Source organism: Hippocampus guttulatus, chromosome 9, assembly GCF_054856545.1.
Source record: "Hippocampus guttulatus isolate MCC_2025c chromosome 9, RoL_Hgut_1.0, whole genome shotgun sequence".
Lineage (NCBI taxonomy): Eukaryota > Metazoa > Chordata > Actinopteri > Syngnathiformes > Syngnathidae > Hippocampus > Hippocampus guttulatus.
The window spans coordinates 4,042,853-4,056,206 of NC_141269.1; the positions used below are offsets into that span (position 1 = coordinate 4,042,853).

Sequence of the window (13,354 nt, forward strand, 5' to 3'; positions counted from 1 at the left end):
CCAGATTTGCTATCATGGAATGGCCCATGTTAATCTGGCTTCCCTTTGCGATGCGCATGACGGCGTTTGCTCAAAGTCAGGGTGACTTTTGGCGACTCAAATTTTGCGAGGGCCAGGGAGATGATGAGCAAGTGGGAGGAAGCGGGGGGGGGGGGGGGGGGGGGATGGGCGAGTCAACATTGTGACAGGTGTCTGGCGAGGGACACTGATTGGATTTATAAAGCAGGCAATGTTATTCTGTCTGTTGTTGGAGGGGGCTGGGGGCGAGGACTGCCATGACATGAGGAGCCAACAGAGGCTTCCCGGGTACTCAGAGACTCACTCAACAATAGCATACACATTTTCGGAAAAATCTGTCAGGTTGTGTTCACAAAACCCGCCGCCACATCATTTTTTTGTGGCCCACGAAAGCAAATCATGCATGTCAACTCCCATGATGCTTGCTAAAGTCTGAACCAAAATTTCTGTCTTTTTGTAAACATCAAATACCGTTAATGGTCTTGAACGAACCTCTTGTACGATGACACTTTAGTCCAATAAACCGGGGAGGCTTTTTCGTAGATGTCATTGACAATTTAGAAGTACTGGACATATTTTTGTTCAGAAAGTCCAAATTGTTTGTTTCTTTCATTCTTCAAATGTGTACATTTTTGTAAAAACCGTAGAGATTGTAATTTTTAAAGAGCTTTTTCGTAAAGAATTTAGATTGAACCTAATCTACGCGTTTTTGTAAACATACATCAAGGCTGTGCACGAATCGGTGGTGACTCGGAAAAACAAATGCCAAATCCGAATTGTGCAATTTGAGTCCGAACGGGTAATAGCAGAGACACCACTTCGAATCCAATTGTAACCCCACTGAGTCATGCCCATTGTACGCACGCCAATAGCTTTTTATTGGGGTACAATTAAAAAATTTCAATGAACCCAACATTTGGCTTTTCATAAATGTTGAAGACTAAATTTAGAATCCTCCCCACCCAACCTAATATGGATGTTTTCATTAAGCCTCACTAACCTCCTTCACCATCTGAATTTCGGAACCACCCCCGAAGTCCCTCTCCACATCGTCTTGTCTGCTCTCGTCCCTTGGGTGCAATCCGATTTTCCCTCCGGCCAGCCAAGATGGATTATCTCTGAGAGCATCTCTAATTTGACTCCATCGCCATCCTTTTTCCTTTTCTTGTCTTCCGTCACCACCCTCCCCTCACGTACACCTGCGCTTGTCTTGCCTGATCAGCGGCGGGCACCCGATATTTCCTCCGGCTGGAGCGCAACTAAGCACATGAACATAACTCCCCGGGGGAGCGTTTTTTCTTTATTCCGCAGCGTCGGAGTTTGCGTCAATACCATCGATTTTCTATCAGCGACTTAATCGAACAGGAAGGAGGGGCATTGCGGTGTGAAATCTCTCGTATCAATTTGGTGTCCGTCAGAGCGCGTCGCGGGCCATTTGGACCGTTATATGGAGCCTGGGCCCCATTTGCTTCCCTACAGAGGCAGAAGCAGCATGCCAACTCTTTAGACTGTGAATTAAAAATGTCTCAAACCCCCTTGGCAAAGGTATCAATCAGCACATGGATGTTACACAGTGTGGGAAGATTCCCCCCCTCCTTGCCCCCCCCCAAAAAAAAATTCAAAAATATTTTTGAAAGACATTTTGAAAAAATATGTTGAAAGCATTTCTATAGAATGTGTTTATTATACTCACAAACCCGTCTTTGTCTCCCCCGTACAGGTCACCCGATGGCGGGTGCGCAGCCGGAACAGTAGTGGTGAGTCGACTGAAAATGGGTGAGATGGAAGAAGCGGAGCACATCACCACTGATGTACCGTCCCAGAAAGTAAGGGAGCGGGGATTTCCAAAATGTGTTGTGTGTATCCCTGGGGGGAGGAGGGGGGGTACTCAAGCGCTCGCCAAGGAGTGCATTGAAAGTATATAAGCGTAGTGCTGAAATCAAATCAAATAACTCATAATTCTATGACAAAAAATAATGAAGCAACACCTCTGCCTCGTGAATCAGAAAATGGATGGATGGATGAATTAAATAACTTCATTTTTGGTCCCCTGAGAGAAAAATCAGCCGAGTTTTTGAAAGCCCTTCCCCCTCCCCTCCAAACACGGAAATGTCTTAACTCATTCACTTCCAAAGACGTTTTTAAACGTCTTTTCAGACTTGGTCTAGAATTGGCTGGTACTGAATGAGTTTTAACGTTGTCGCATATGTCGATGTGAGAGCAGGTGTGCCAAATACGATGGACACTGGCGTGTGTTTCGAAAAGTTTCCGGAAGGCTGCTCAGCGAAATAAGAGCTCGTAATACGTCTCAAATCCACCAATGAGATTAGAAGCGCGCCACTGTCGCCTAATGGGGATTTGCAGAGTGTGTGTGTGTGTGTGTGTGTGTGTGTGTGTGTGTGTGTGTGTGTGTGTGTGTGTGTGTGTGTGTGTGTGTGTGTGTGTGTGTGCGTGCGCGTGTGCGTGTGTGCGCGTGCGCACACTAATCTCCTACAAAGTGCTCACCTTCAAAAGCGACCATCACGGGAGTAACAGGACCCTTTTCCCTTCTTCCCAATGGGATGCCGGCACACCAGGAATGACATCGTATGTACTCTTCCTGATTGCCTGCACATGCTCAGTCGAGGGTCCCCCGCAAAAATGAACTTGTGTGTATTACAACACGAGCAAGGTGTTTTCAATCGGGGTCTGTTTGAGCGAACGTTGTGGTTTTCTTGCGCCACACCGCGTGGCGTCAGTTTTTTTGTTTTTTTTCTTTGTGTGTGTGTGTGTACACACATGCATCACTGTCTTATATAATTGGCCAAGGGCTTCGCACATGGCTGACTGACTGTGGTTTGTGCCCACTCGTGTGGCTGGTGAAGGGAGGTTCCCTGCCAGGCTGCGCCGTGTCACTGACAATCTGCCCATGTCTCGATGATGAATCCGTTGCCCCGTGCGGGTGTGCGTGCGCATGTGCGTGAGTGTTTGCCACGACGCACAACTTCTGCGTGTGTTGTTGCAGAAGATGAAGGAAGATGATAGAAACTGAAAAGGGAGTGTGGGTTAGTGTGTGATCTGTGTACGCGTGTGTGCGCGCGTTGTCACGCCACATTTCTGTTTGTGTGTTGATTCTCCCGCAAAAAAACGAGGGGGGGGGGGGTGTTAGCGTGTAGCGTGGGCTTGTGCATATGTGTGTTGTCGCTGCTCATTTCTCCTTGTATTTGTTTTGTCGCAAAACATGAAAGGAAGGACACGTCGTAAATTGGGTTCGTGTGGTGTGTGTCCATGTCTGCCTGTACTGTATACGTTGCGGCAAAAGAACGCAAACAATGTCGGGGGAGTTCATCAAAACATAAAAAAGAGAGGGATTAAGTGTTTGACCGCCCCGATATCATTGATCGACATTTTTCCAAATTTCAAATACCATTGGTCAGAAATTTTGCCTTGAATACAAAATGTCTGCCTATTTGTTCCACCCGATCAACTCATTCAAAGATTCACCATGAAAAAGCTGAAATAGAACCCGTTTTTCAACAGAGTCCAGTTACGCTGGTACAGTACCTCGACTTCCGAACGTCTCTTCATACGAAATTTTCAAGTTACGAAACACCTCATCAGGAAAAGGTTGCCGCATCTTGAAAACAAATTTCAAGATGCGGAAGATAAAAAAAAAAGTCTGGACTGCCACTCGCAGCTCCGAGTTTCCTGAACGCAACATACTTGGAGCTGCTCTGCCATTGGCTATTACAGAGCATCTTGCTGGCATCCCATTGGCTAAGAGGGACCCCTACCGTACGTGTCTACGTGTGTAGCTCGATAGATATGTGTCAAAGCAGTGTCCTCGTCATTTGCCCCTCGGGCCATGACGTGTTCCAATAGTTTTAAGTAAATGTGAATCACCCAGAAAAGGTGTTTCACATTTACCAGTCGGGCAGTCGCTCACCATGCTGATGCTTGCCTTGGACATTTTCGAAGGATTGTTAAAAGCCGACAAAAGCGAACGACCTTGGATCAGTTCTTTACAAAACGCCAGGCAAAAACCACTCCTGAGAGAGAACATGAACTAAAGAGGGCAAAAACCGTTGAGGACACAGTTAAAAATTCAATGACCATCATTTTTATTCTTTACTCTAGTCTTTGTTTTTTACATTAGGTCAAGGTCATCTTTATTGTCAAATATGCTTTAGGTATGGCATGCAACATAGATGACATTTCTTCCTCTCATTCCTCCTCAGTGCGATCATGCAAACATGCTGTGCATTAAACACACAGCTAAGACAAGATAGCAGCGAATGTAATGTGAACAGTATAAACGCTATAAACAATATAAACAACATAAACAATTATGCACAAATGTCACTTTTTTGTGCAATAATCTAATTGTAACAAATAATTGTTACCTATTTTTATACTTCGTAAAACAGTTTAGTGCTCACGAGGAATTTTGAATTGTCAAATTGTTGGCGCCGTGTGCAGTCGCCATTTTGGATGTGCCTTTCTGGCGCTACTGAAATGCCGCTCGGGAGTCGAACGCTTTTCAACTTGAGGGCACGTCGTGTCACGACAATTGGCCAGCTTGTGCGGTCCGACATGGTGATCCGCCCTCGCGCCCTCACGGCACATATGCAATAAATGGCTTCATCAACGGAGTGTTGCTAAGTGCAGTGTGAAAAGGCCCCTCGTCATTTCAAGTGAAGTGGGCAGTGACAATGGGGAGTTGATCATTGCTCCAGTCGCGGTAGCCGCAATGAACCTCCACGGCACAGTGCAATCAGCGAAGCCTCAGCGGGCGGGTTCGGCGATTGCACTGCAAGGACTCTGCTGGATGCGTCTGTGTGAGGCTGGACGTCGACCACCAGGATTTTTCTGTTTGTTGTTTTTTTGGGGGGGAAATAAAACATGTTCATATTAGTCGTTTTAATTCTCTTTTTTGTGGTCATCGCAGTGTCCCATAGTGTGCGAGTCTGCGTCCCACAGCTGCATCGACAGAGACCACCTCCTGACAGGACCAGGTACTTGCGTCTATTCACATCCTTAGACTTGATAAATATACATTTCCTGCCAAAAGCAAATAAACATTTTGCCCTTTTACGCTTTCAATGCCAGCCATTGTCAAAAAGTGTACCCCTGAGTGTCAGACTTTATTAACTATTTGCACACTATTTAGTAGTGGTAGTAGTATGTAGTAGTGTGTGTGCATTTTGCCACGCATGCATGTGTGCATGCGTATATGTGTGTCATTACATGTCATTACTTGTAAATTCGCTTCATGATCAAACCAGAGTTGTCCAAGACTTTTCCCAGCTTAGTACCAACAAAAAGTGCATTTGACGACATTTGCCATCGCTGACACTCCTTGTTAGGACTCTCGTTGATGACAATTGACGGCACATTGTTCCACTGATTATTTCATGGAACCAACCAATCACTCGTACTGGTGTCTGATGATATGTAGATGGCTAGTGACGGACCTTAATGTCAATTCAGTACTGTAGACTGACCAATGGAAAGTAAAGCTAGCAACCGACTAGTCAAAGCTTTCCATGTGCGATGACTGACACAGTTCGGCCAGAGTGTGACAAGACATCAGTCAGCGACGCTGCATATTAAGTGACATGCTGAGCGGTTTGACTGACCAATCAGTGGTGCCGCACATTTTTGAGTGGCATGTGGATTGAACAACCAACGCATTGACGGACAGTCGTCAAATGAGTTAGCGTCATGGAGCGAGCAACACGCTCCGACAGAGGAGCAGATAAACTCTTGAACTGACCCCAGTTGTTGCCGCACCGCAGTTTCTCTTCCTCGCACCTCTTAAGAAAATGACTTTGGTAGAACAAGCGAGTGCGCGCGCACACACACATATACACACACACACACACACACACACACACACACACACACACACACCCCTCCCACGCCTGCTCTCTTCATGCTCATATTGAAAGGTAATAAAAGTGGAGGACTGAATTGCCTCACACATATTGTATTTTGCCTCACACATATTGTATTTTGTCATGCATGTGCATGTCATGGGTGAGGGGGGGCGCGTTGGCACAGCAACGCCATGACAACGGACCTTGAAATTTTGACCCAGCAGGGGGTCGCGACCTTAACTAGTTCTCACCTCTTTTATTTCACTTCCTCACCTCTGATGGAGCAGCTTCCGCTTCTCGCAAAATGTCAGTTCTGGCCCAAAACAGCCATTTAATGGAATAGTAAATGATGAAAGTGCCGAGTTTGGACCCAAGGCCAATTGCTTGAAGGGCTTTGAAAGGCCACCTCAACGCTAATTGAATTAATAGCAACATGGAGACCCTTTGATGTTAAGAACAATGAAAAAGAATCAAAGAATTATGCGCAGAGGCTGAGTCGAGCGGTGCAAAAGACGATCCTCGCTGCCATATATAACGATTGACGTGTATTGGTTGACCAATGAATAATAACTAATTTGCCGGTCGAGTCAATCACTTGTCATTGGCCAAACAGAGTTGAACAATGACTCAAATTCAAATCGCAGTGTGCAAAGTAGTCGAATGCCATTTTCAACTCGCAAAGCTGAAAATTGCAGGGGAGAATCGGCTTCAATTCAGTCAGTTGGGAAGCTATTTTGCCAGGGAGCGGCTTAAAGCGGCGTCCCTCCCTCCGAGGGCGGTCGTGCGTGTTTCAATGCCTCCGAGTCGTCAGCGCGGCATTTCACAGTGGCCGACTTATTGACTGACTCGCTGTCTTGACTGCAACGCCGGGACGCAAAAAGTGGCGGTAAACAGCGTTTCGAGGCGCGCCGCTTCCTCTCCTACTGCTGCTAGCGAGCAGATAAGAGTATTAGCGCGCCTCCACGCCGTCAACACTCACCACTTTTTTTGAGGCGCGGGAATGGGAATTGGCTTATTGGGGAACAAGTCGGGCGGTTTGCGGTTTCAAAAGGACTTGACTGTTGCACAGTAAATATGTAATTAAAAAGGCAAAAGCGAAAGTGAGGACAGTGTTTCTCTTTTCTGACTACTGAAGTAGAAGATGAAAGGCTTCCTATCTGCAGAAGACACCGCTATTGATCATCAAATTGATTTTTTTTCCCTTCGTTCACAATTCGACTTTGAAGGATTTAGTGTGCCAGCAGTGCTGTGTATGAGTGTGTGTGTGTGTTTTTAAATCTTAAGTCACATTACTTTATTAGATGCAGTCGCACTAATTTGGGAGTTTTGCCACGCGGTAGTCCCAAACGGCAACCATTGCTGTCACAGGTTATTTGATTACAGCTCAAGCTCGTCATTTCCTGTCATGTTCCGTCTGTTTTGTTTTGAGTTCAAGCTGAGAGGTGGGCGTTCCCCTCCAGCTGTGCACCTGTCGGACTCCCGCCGATAATTCGCCTTGCTCAAGCCATTGTTCATGTGCAATTTTCGAGACGTTCCCGATCTTGCTACCCCCCCCCCCCCCCCCCCCGCTCATTGTTTTCACTCCGTTTTTCTAGTCGTCATCATTTTGGTTTGGGGAAGTGATGTCCCATCACTGGTCATTGGGAGCTCTCTGGTGCCCGCTTTTTTAACGACGGGTTACGACTCTCTCGTCCTAGTTTGGCAAACAACCGAATGTTTTTTTTTCCATTGTGCAGTCACAAGTCAAAATGATGATCCCGCTTGCTAGTTTTTGCTCCGCCAATATGTCAATCATTCCTTGCTGTATCACGGATTGGTACTCATGAGCCATTGGTAATATATGACCGTTGTCGCGTCATTCACCCATTGGTCATAGTACTGTCCATGTCAATCATGACAGCAGTGTTGACTAGTTATTGATTAAATGTCAGTCATGAGAGTCACGAGTTGGGTGATGATACAACTTGCTAGCCGTTGAAAGCTCGCCACAGAAGCAATGAAAATGGAAACGGCGTGAGGGTAATGTCTCTTTCGTACTCCAAAAAGCAGAACACGATGAAGAACGTCTTATCTGCGGGAGGACGCAGTTATTGATCACAAATTGAGTCTGTCCTTTGACTTTGAGGAATTTAGTGTGCGAGCGTTCCCACCCCCCCCCCCCCCCCATCTAATTTTCCCCATATTTTTATGCCCCCTTCTCCACAGTGTTCACCAACCCGGTATGCAAAGTGTACAGATTCCAGACAGCGGACAGCAAATGGATGCTGGTGCGCGAGCAAATGGAGGAGTGTACGTTGTCCTTCAGCATCCCCAAGCAGCTGCTCTCGCTCTACATGCAAGAGGACATGAGCAGGTAAGACGGTGATGTCACATGGCCACAACGTCTTCTCTTATTGCTCGCGAGCTGGTGAGCCAGAAGAAAGCTTAAATACACACACGTGCAATGTTTCCGGTCAGTTCCTTCTGCTCGTGTCATCACAAGAAAGATGAAAAATGTGATCCAGACAGACATGCGGTTGATAATGGTGACAGAAGAGGGCCGTGGTTGATTTGTACCGCAAGCTCAAGGACAAGCGCGCGCCTGCCGCAACGGCGCACACATCGGCGATTGTCACGGGGACAAAGCCGTAATCATCTGCCGTTGTGTTTCCAAGCGTCTTTAGAATTCACTCGAGCGCCATTATTATCACAAGTATTCATTTTATAGCGCAATGCTAAAATATTAGAGCAGAATATGTTGTCGATTGTAGCAGAATGGCGTAGCTTAGCGGTACAATACAGGATAGTTTTTGTTTTTCTTTTTTCAGCAAAGCACGTCAGCCATGTTTGAGGTGTAAGTTGCAGTTTGTCGGCCATATTTGAGGAGTGTGCCGAAAATTGTGGCAGACATGTTTTGGGATTGTCTTTTAGTTTGTTGGCGTCAATATGTTGTAACATGTCACCAATGACCGTGTTGTGCACCCCGAAATTTGCTTATCACTACTGAACAGAAAGCTGTGATGTAGCTGTTTTTTTTTTTAATGACTACGATTTATAAACAATATGAAATTGCTTTGCTTCACCGCTTTTAATATCGGTGAAGAATTCCAAAGGGGCCCTAAACAGTCTTCTGTTTTTCTGTTTGCGGCCCTCAGAGGGAAAAAAAACTTTGGACGCCCCTGATTTAGTGCGTTGCGGTGTCGGCCATGTTTATGGAGGAATGTGTAGCATGTCGGCCATTTTTTAGGCACGTGCCGCTCGCAGCATGTCGCCCATGTTTGTGACATAGGTGGTGAAGGTGTTCGTGTTTTCGGCCCATGTTGGAATGCTATGTTGGCCACTTTTGTGCAGGCTGCTATGGAATCACATTTTGGGGTGTGTCAGCCATGTGTGGCGCGTTTGCGGCCATTTTATACAAAGCAATTTGCATCAAATACACTGCTGGACTTAATTCCCATCAAGCATCCTGCTATTATTGGCACCTCATCATCGCTTTAATTCCATGCCGTCTTTCGCCAAAACGAATAACGTACTAAAATAAATGAATGCGTCTGTTTAGTCGTACTAACGCGATCCCGTTTTGAGCAGGACTTGCAATTATTTTTTTGTCACCAATGAAGAGTGATTAAGTATGATTTGCTCCCTGCGCTGATCATTTATGCTACATTTAGAGTTGATCATGAAATATGTATTTGTTCCTCCTTATCAATGTAACGCAGCACGCGCAAGCACAGCAGGGTGTAGCAAAGCATGACCGCCATTCATCATCTTCCTCCCTTCTTTGCGTACGCCGGCTTTGAAGGCTCATTCGTAATGCGAACAAATAAGTAAATAAACAGCACAACGGTTTGCCTTATTTCCATCTTTGCGGAAATATTCTGTTGTTGGCTATTGTTGGTTTTCTTTGGCTGGTTGGTTTAGTTTGTTTGGTTGGTTTAAATTCTACGGGTGGTTTCGGTTTGTGTCATTTAAAATTTTTTTTTGGTTGGTTTGCCTTGGTGTTGGGTTCGTTTCTTTGCCATGTTTAGGTTCTGTGATTTGTGTAGTTTTGGTTTGTTTGTTTTGGTTGGTGCAATATCTGTCTCATGGTTTATTTTTGGTTGGTTTTGTTTTTCCTTTGGTTTAGTTTTCATTTTGTTTAGTTTATTGGGTTTTGGTTCATTTACGTTGGTTGGATTCTTTTCTTTGCTTGTTTTAGTTCGCATGGGTGGTTTAGTTTTACTTCGCTTGTGTGAAGGGTTTAGTTTTGGTTGGTTTCGGGTCAGAGGTTGTTTAAGTTTCGTAGCTTTAGTTTGGTTGGATACCTTTGGGTGGTGTGGTGTATCGGGTTGGTTTTGCGTGTTTAGTTAGTTTGGTTTCTGTGGTTGGTTTAGATTTTTTTGGTTTGTTTGTTTGTTTGTTTTAGAAAGTGTGTCCAGTATTTCACGTTTCGTTTTGGGCAGGATTTATTGAGCAGGCGCACAAAGCCCCCGACGTGATTAAAATTGAGCCAGCACAATAACACAACCTGAAATAAAGGCGGCTGAACAGCAGCCCACGGCTCCCCGCGACACCCTGCGCAAAATTTACAGCACCGTTACGGCCAAGTGACCTTCACCAGACGTTTCATATCATGAATAAAAGCTATAGGAGTCTGTTTAGGGCTCCCCACAGTAGATTATCATCACCGATTTTTGAGAAGGATGGAATGAGCAACAAAAGCCCATTGGCTGATTGGCAAAGCTTTCCTGTACTCAACTTTTTGGTGTGGACAAGTTAAAAACTTGCACCGGGTCAGGTCATTTCAAGCAAAATAGCTTTGGACTGCTTTGATGAGCAACTGTTGAGTTTATTTAGTTAATTCGGTTGTGGACTTAGTTGTTTTTATTTATTTATTTGGTTTTGTTTAGGTTTTGGTTGGTCTGCTTTCTTTAGTGTGTTTCGTGTCTTGGGTGGTTTAATTTTCATTGATCTAGTTTTTTTTTGGGGGGGGGGGTTGGGGGCCAGGGGGACGGTTTGTTTTGTTTGGTATCCCTTCTTTGTTTGGCCGGGTTTCTTTGGTTTGATGGTTTCTCTAGTTGGTTTTGTTTGCACGGAAGGCGGGATAGAAATTCACTCTCATGATAACATTATACTGTACTGTATATCACAGGTGTCAAAGTCGAGGTCCGGGGGCCAAATCTGGCCCGCCACATCTTTTTTTTTTTTTGTGGCCCGCGAAAGCAAATCAAGCACGTCAAGTACCATGATGCTTGCTAAAGACTGAACGAAACTTTCAAATTGTGATGTAATCCACATCACCAGTTATTTTTCTGTTTTTGAAACCAGTTACTCATCAATGTGTTGTGCGTTGTGTATGTAATATGTGGAGGCGATTAAACATTTATATGGTTTCCCAAAATTCATAACGGCCCTCCCAAGGCAAACGGTAACTACAATGTGGCCCGCAACAAAAACGAGTTTGACGCCCCTGCCTGATATAATATGAGGGAGCATCTGCACGAGCTGCAGATCCAGAAATTAAAAACTGTCAAACATATTCTGGTTATATGACATCCAAATTAAAGTTGGAGGCTTAGACCCATTTTTTACTGAAAGGTTTGCTGGCACTCCACTTTTGTGATGCGTTCCACTTTCTTGCTTTTTTTTTTCCAGGTTCTGTGTGAGGATTACACAGACAAAGAACACCAACAGAGAATAACCGCGCCGGGTTCCTTGCAAATGTGTTATTATCTGCAGGGTGCAGGATCTGAAGGAGCTGGGCGAACTCTCTCCGCACTGGGACAACCTACGAAAGGAGGTGATAACGCGATACAGCGGCATCATCAGCTCCTACCAGGAGACCCTGGCTGAAATGGAAAAGATCACCGGTGAGAGTGATTTGGATCTTTTTGTTTTGTTTTTGTTTTTTCATCAAACACACGCACTCATTCATGAGCGCAAAGGCCACAGAGCGCAAATCATTTCAAAGGCAAACGAAATGCGTGGCCTGTCCTTGGCTCCCCGCAAGCCCGCTTCCTCCGATGCCTTTGTACAAGATTTTCTCCGGTGTATGTAAATTAACTTTCGCTGCTCTTATCATCATTTGTCCTTGGAAATCCGTTCGCCCGCATTGAAATGCGACGGCGCTCCTCCTCCGCCGCGGTTCCGGCGGTTTACAGGCAAGAGTACTGCGCTCACCAAGGATCCCTGCGGAGCTTATTAATTAACCGGTTTTGAAATTTTCCTTTCCGTCTCTGGAATTCATCCGTTCTGGGTAGCAAAGGTGACGCTTCCGATGCGCAGGCTTTGATGATGCTCTCTGATGAAAACCTTGCACGTCCTCGGAATGTCAACAAGATTCTCTTGTCATCTCCTACGATCGCCACCCCAAGTGTGTCGCGAAAACAACCAATGTGAAAAAACCCGAGTTTAGTTTCTTTGGTTGCTTTGACTCCTTTGGTTAGTTTACTTTTAGTTTCAGTTCCTCTCGTTTAGTTTCACTTGGTACGGTTCTTTTGGTTGTTACTTTGTAGTTCTTTGGTTTTGGTTAGTTTGTGTTAATCTCGTTTCTTTGATTGGCTTCATTTCTGGAGTAGGTTTAGTTTTGGTTCTTTTAGTTGGAGTCGGTTCATCAGTTAATCGCATCAGCAGCATCAGAAGATGTCCAGAGGACAGTTGACGGGTTGCTCGATAGATTATGACGACTGTGTGTGATCGGCGTTTGTCGGCCTGTTTCCATAACAATGCTGTTTTTTTTTTCAACATTCATCAGCTGAAATGTTTTGGGGTTTTTTTTAAACGGGTGCGTCTTTCATCGACATTTTTTTTTTCTCTTTGTGGAAAGCAAGAAGAAAATTCTGCGTTTGACTTTCTAAAAGCCCAAAAACGGTCCTGCAACAACTGCCTCTGATTTCACATGACAAAATAATTTGTGTGCTCACTCTTCATGCTTGAGACACGGGACTGCGTACTCTATTGCCGATACTCCACTGCAGTCATTCTTTTTTCTCTTGCCATTTTTCTATTATATGCAGAAAGCTTTGACATTTTTGCAATCTGCAATTAAATCTGGTGGTCATTTTTTCGTGATTAATCCTTCAAGTCAATCAAGAATTTAATGACAAATTACTCACATGCAGATTCACTGGCAGCCAAGCTAAAGCTCTCCTTCCTATCTGAGCCTTCATTCAAGCTCCGAAGCGCAATTCCGGGGATGTTGGCCCAGTGTTGCGCTGATGAACTATACGACAAAATTGGAAAAGAGTTCGACTCGAGTCATCCCACACCAGTTCTCAGTGGCTCAATTAAGTCATAAAAACAAAGCGACGTCCTCTCATGTATGCATACCCTGCAAAGCAAAACGAGCAAAATCAACTCATGTTTTAGTGGGCATGAATACCAATGACTTTTATTCCACTCTCGTTTTCCTTAATGACTTATTACATTGCACTGCTGTTATTTTTTTCTTTCATTCCTCTATTGATGAGCAATGAAGACTTCTAATGTGCATTGCGGCCATGTTCTTCAGTACGTCTTGA

At 45.0% G+C, this 13,354-nt stretch overlaps 1 protein-coding gene across 8 annotated transcripts in view; it reads left to right on the forward strand.

The window, feature by feature from the left end:
- The window catches only part of inpp4b (inositol polyphosphate-4-phosphatase type II B), a 108,614-nt gene that overhangs the window by 72,644 nt on the left and 22,616 nt on the right, over window positions 1–13,354 (forward strand). For 7 of the 8 annotated variants that reach the window (XM_086121212.1, XM_086121214.1, XM_086121213.1 and 4 more), the window contains 4 exons: window positions 1,739–1,844; window positions 4,946–5,012; window positions 8,082–8,229; window positions 11,574–11,704. In XM_086121212.1, coding sequence (XP_085977338.1) covers window positions 1,739–1,844; window positions 4,946–5,012; window positions 8,082–8,229; window positions 11,574–11,704 — 452 coding nt within the window. Of the gene's footprint in view, window positions 1–1,738; window positions 1,845–2,201; window positions 2,605–4,945; window positions 5,013–8,081; window positions 8,230–11,573; window positions 11,705–13,354 lie in introns of those variants that run through there. The other variant, XM_086121219.1, reaches the window with a different exon arrangement.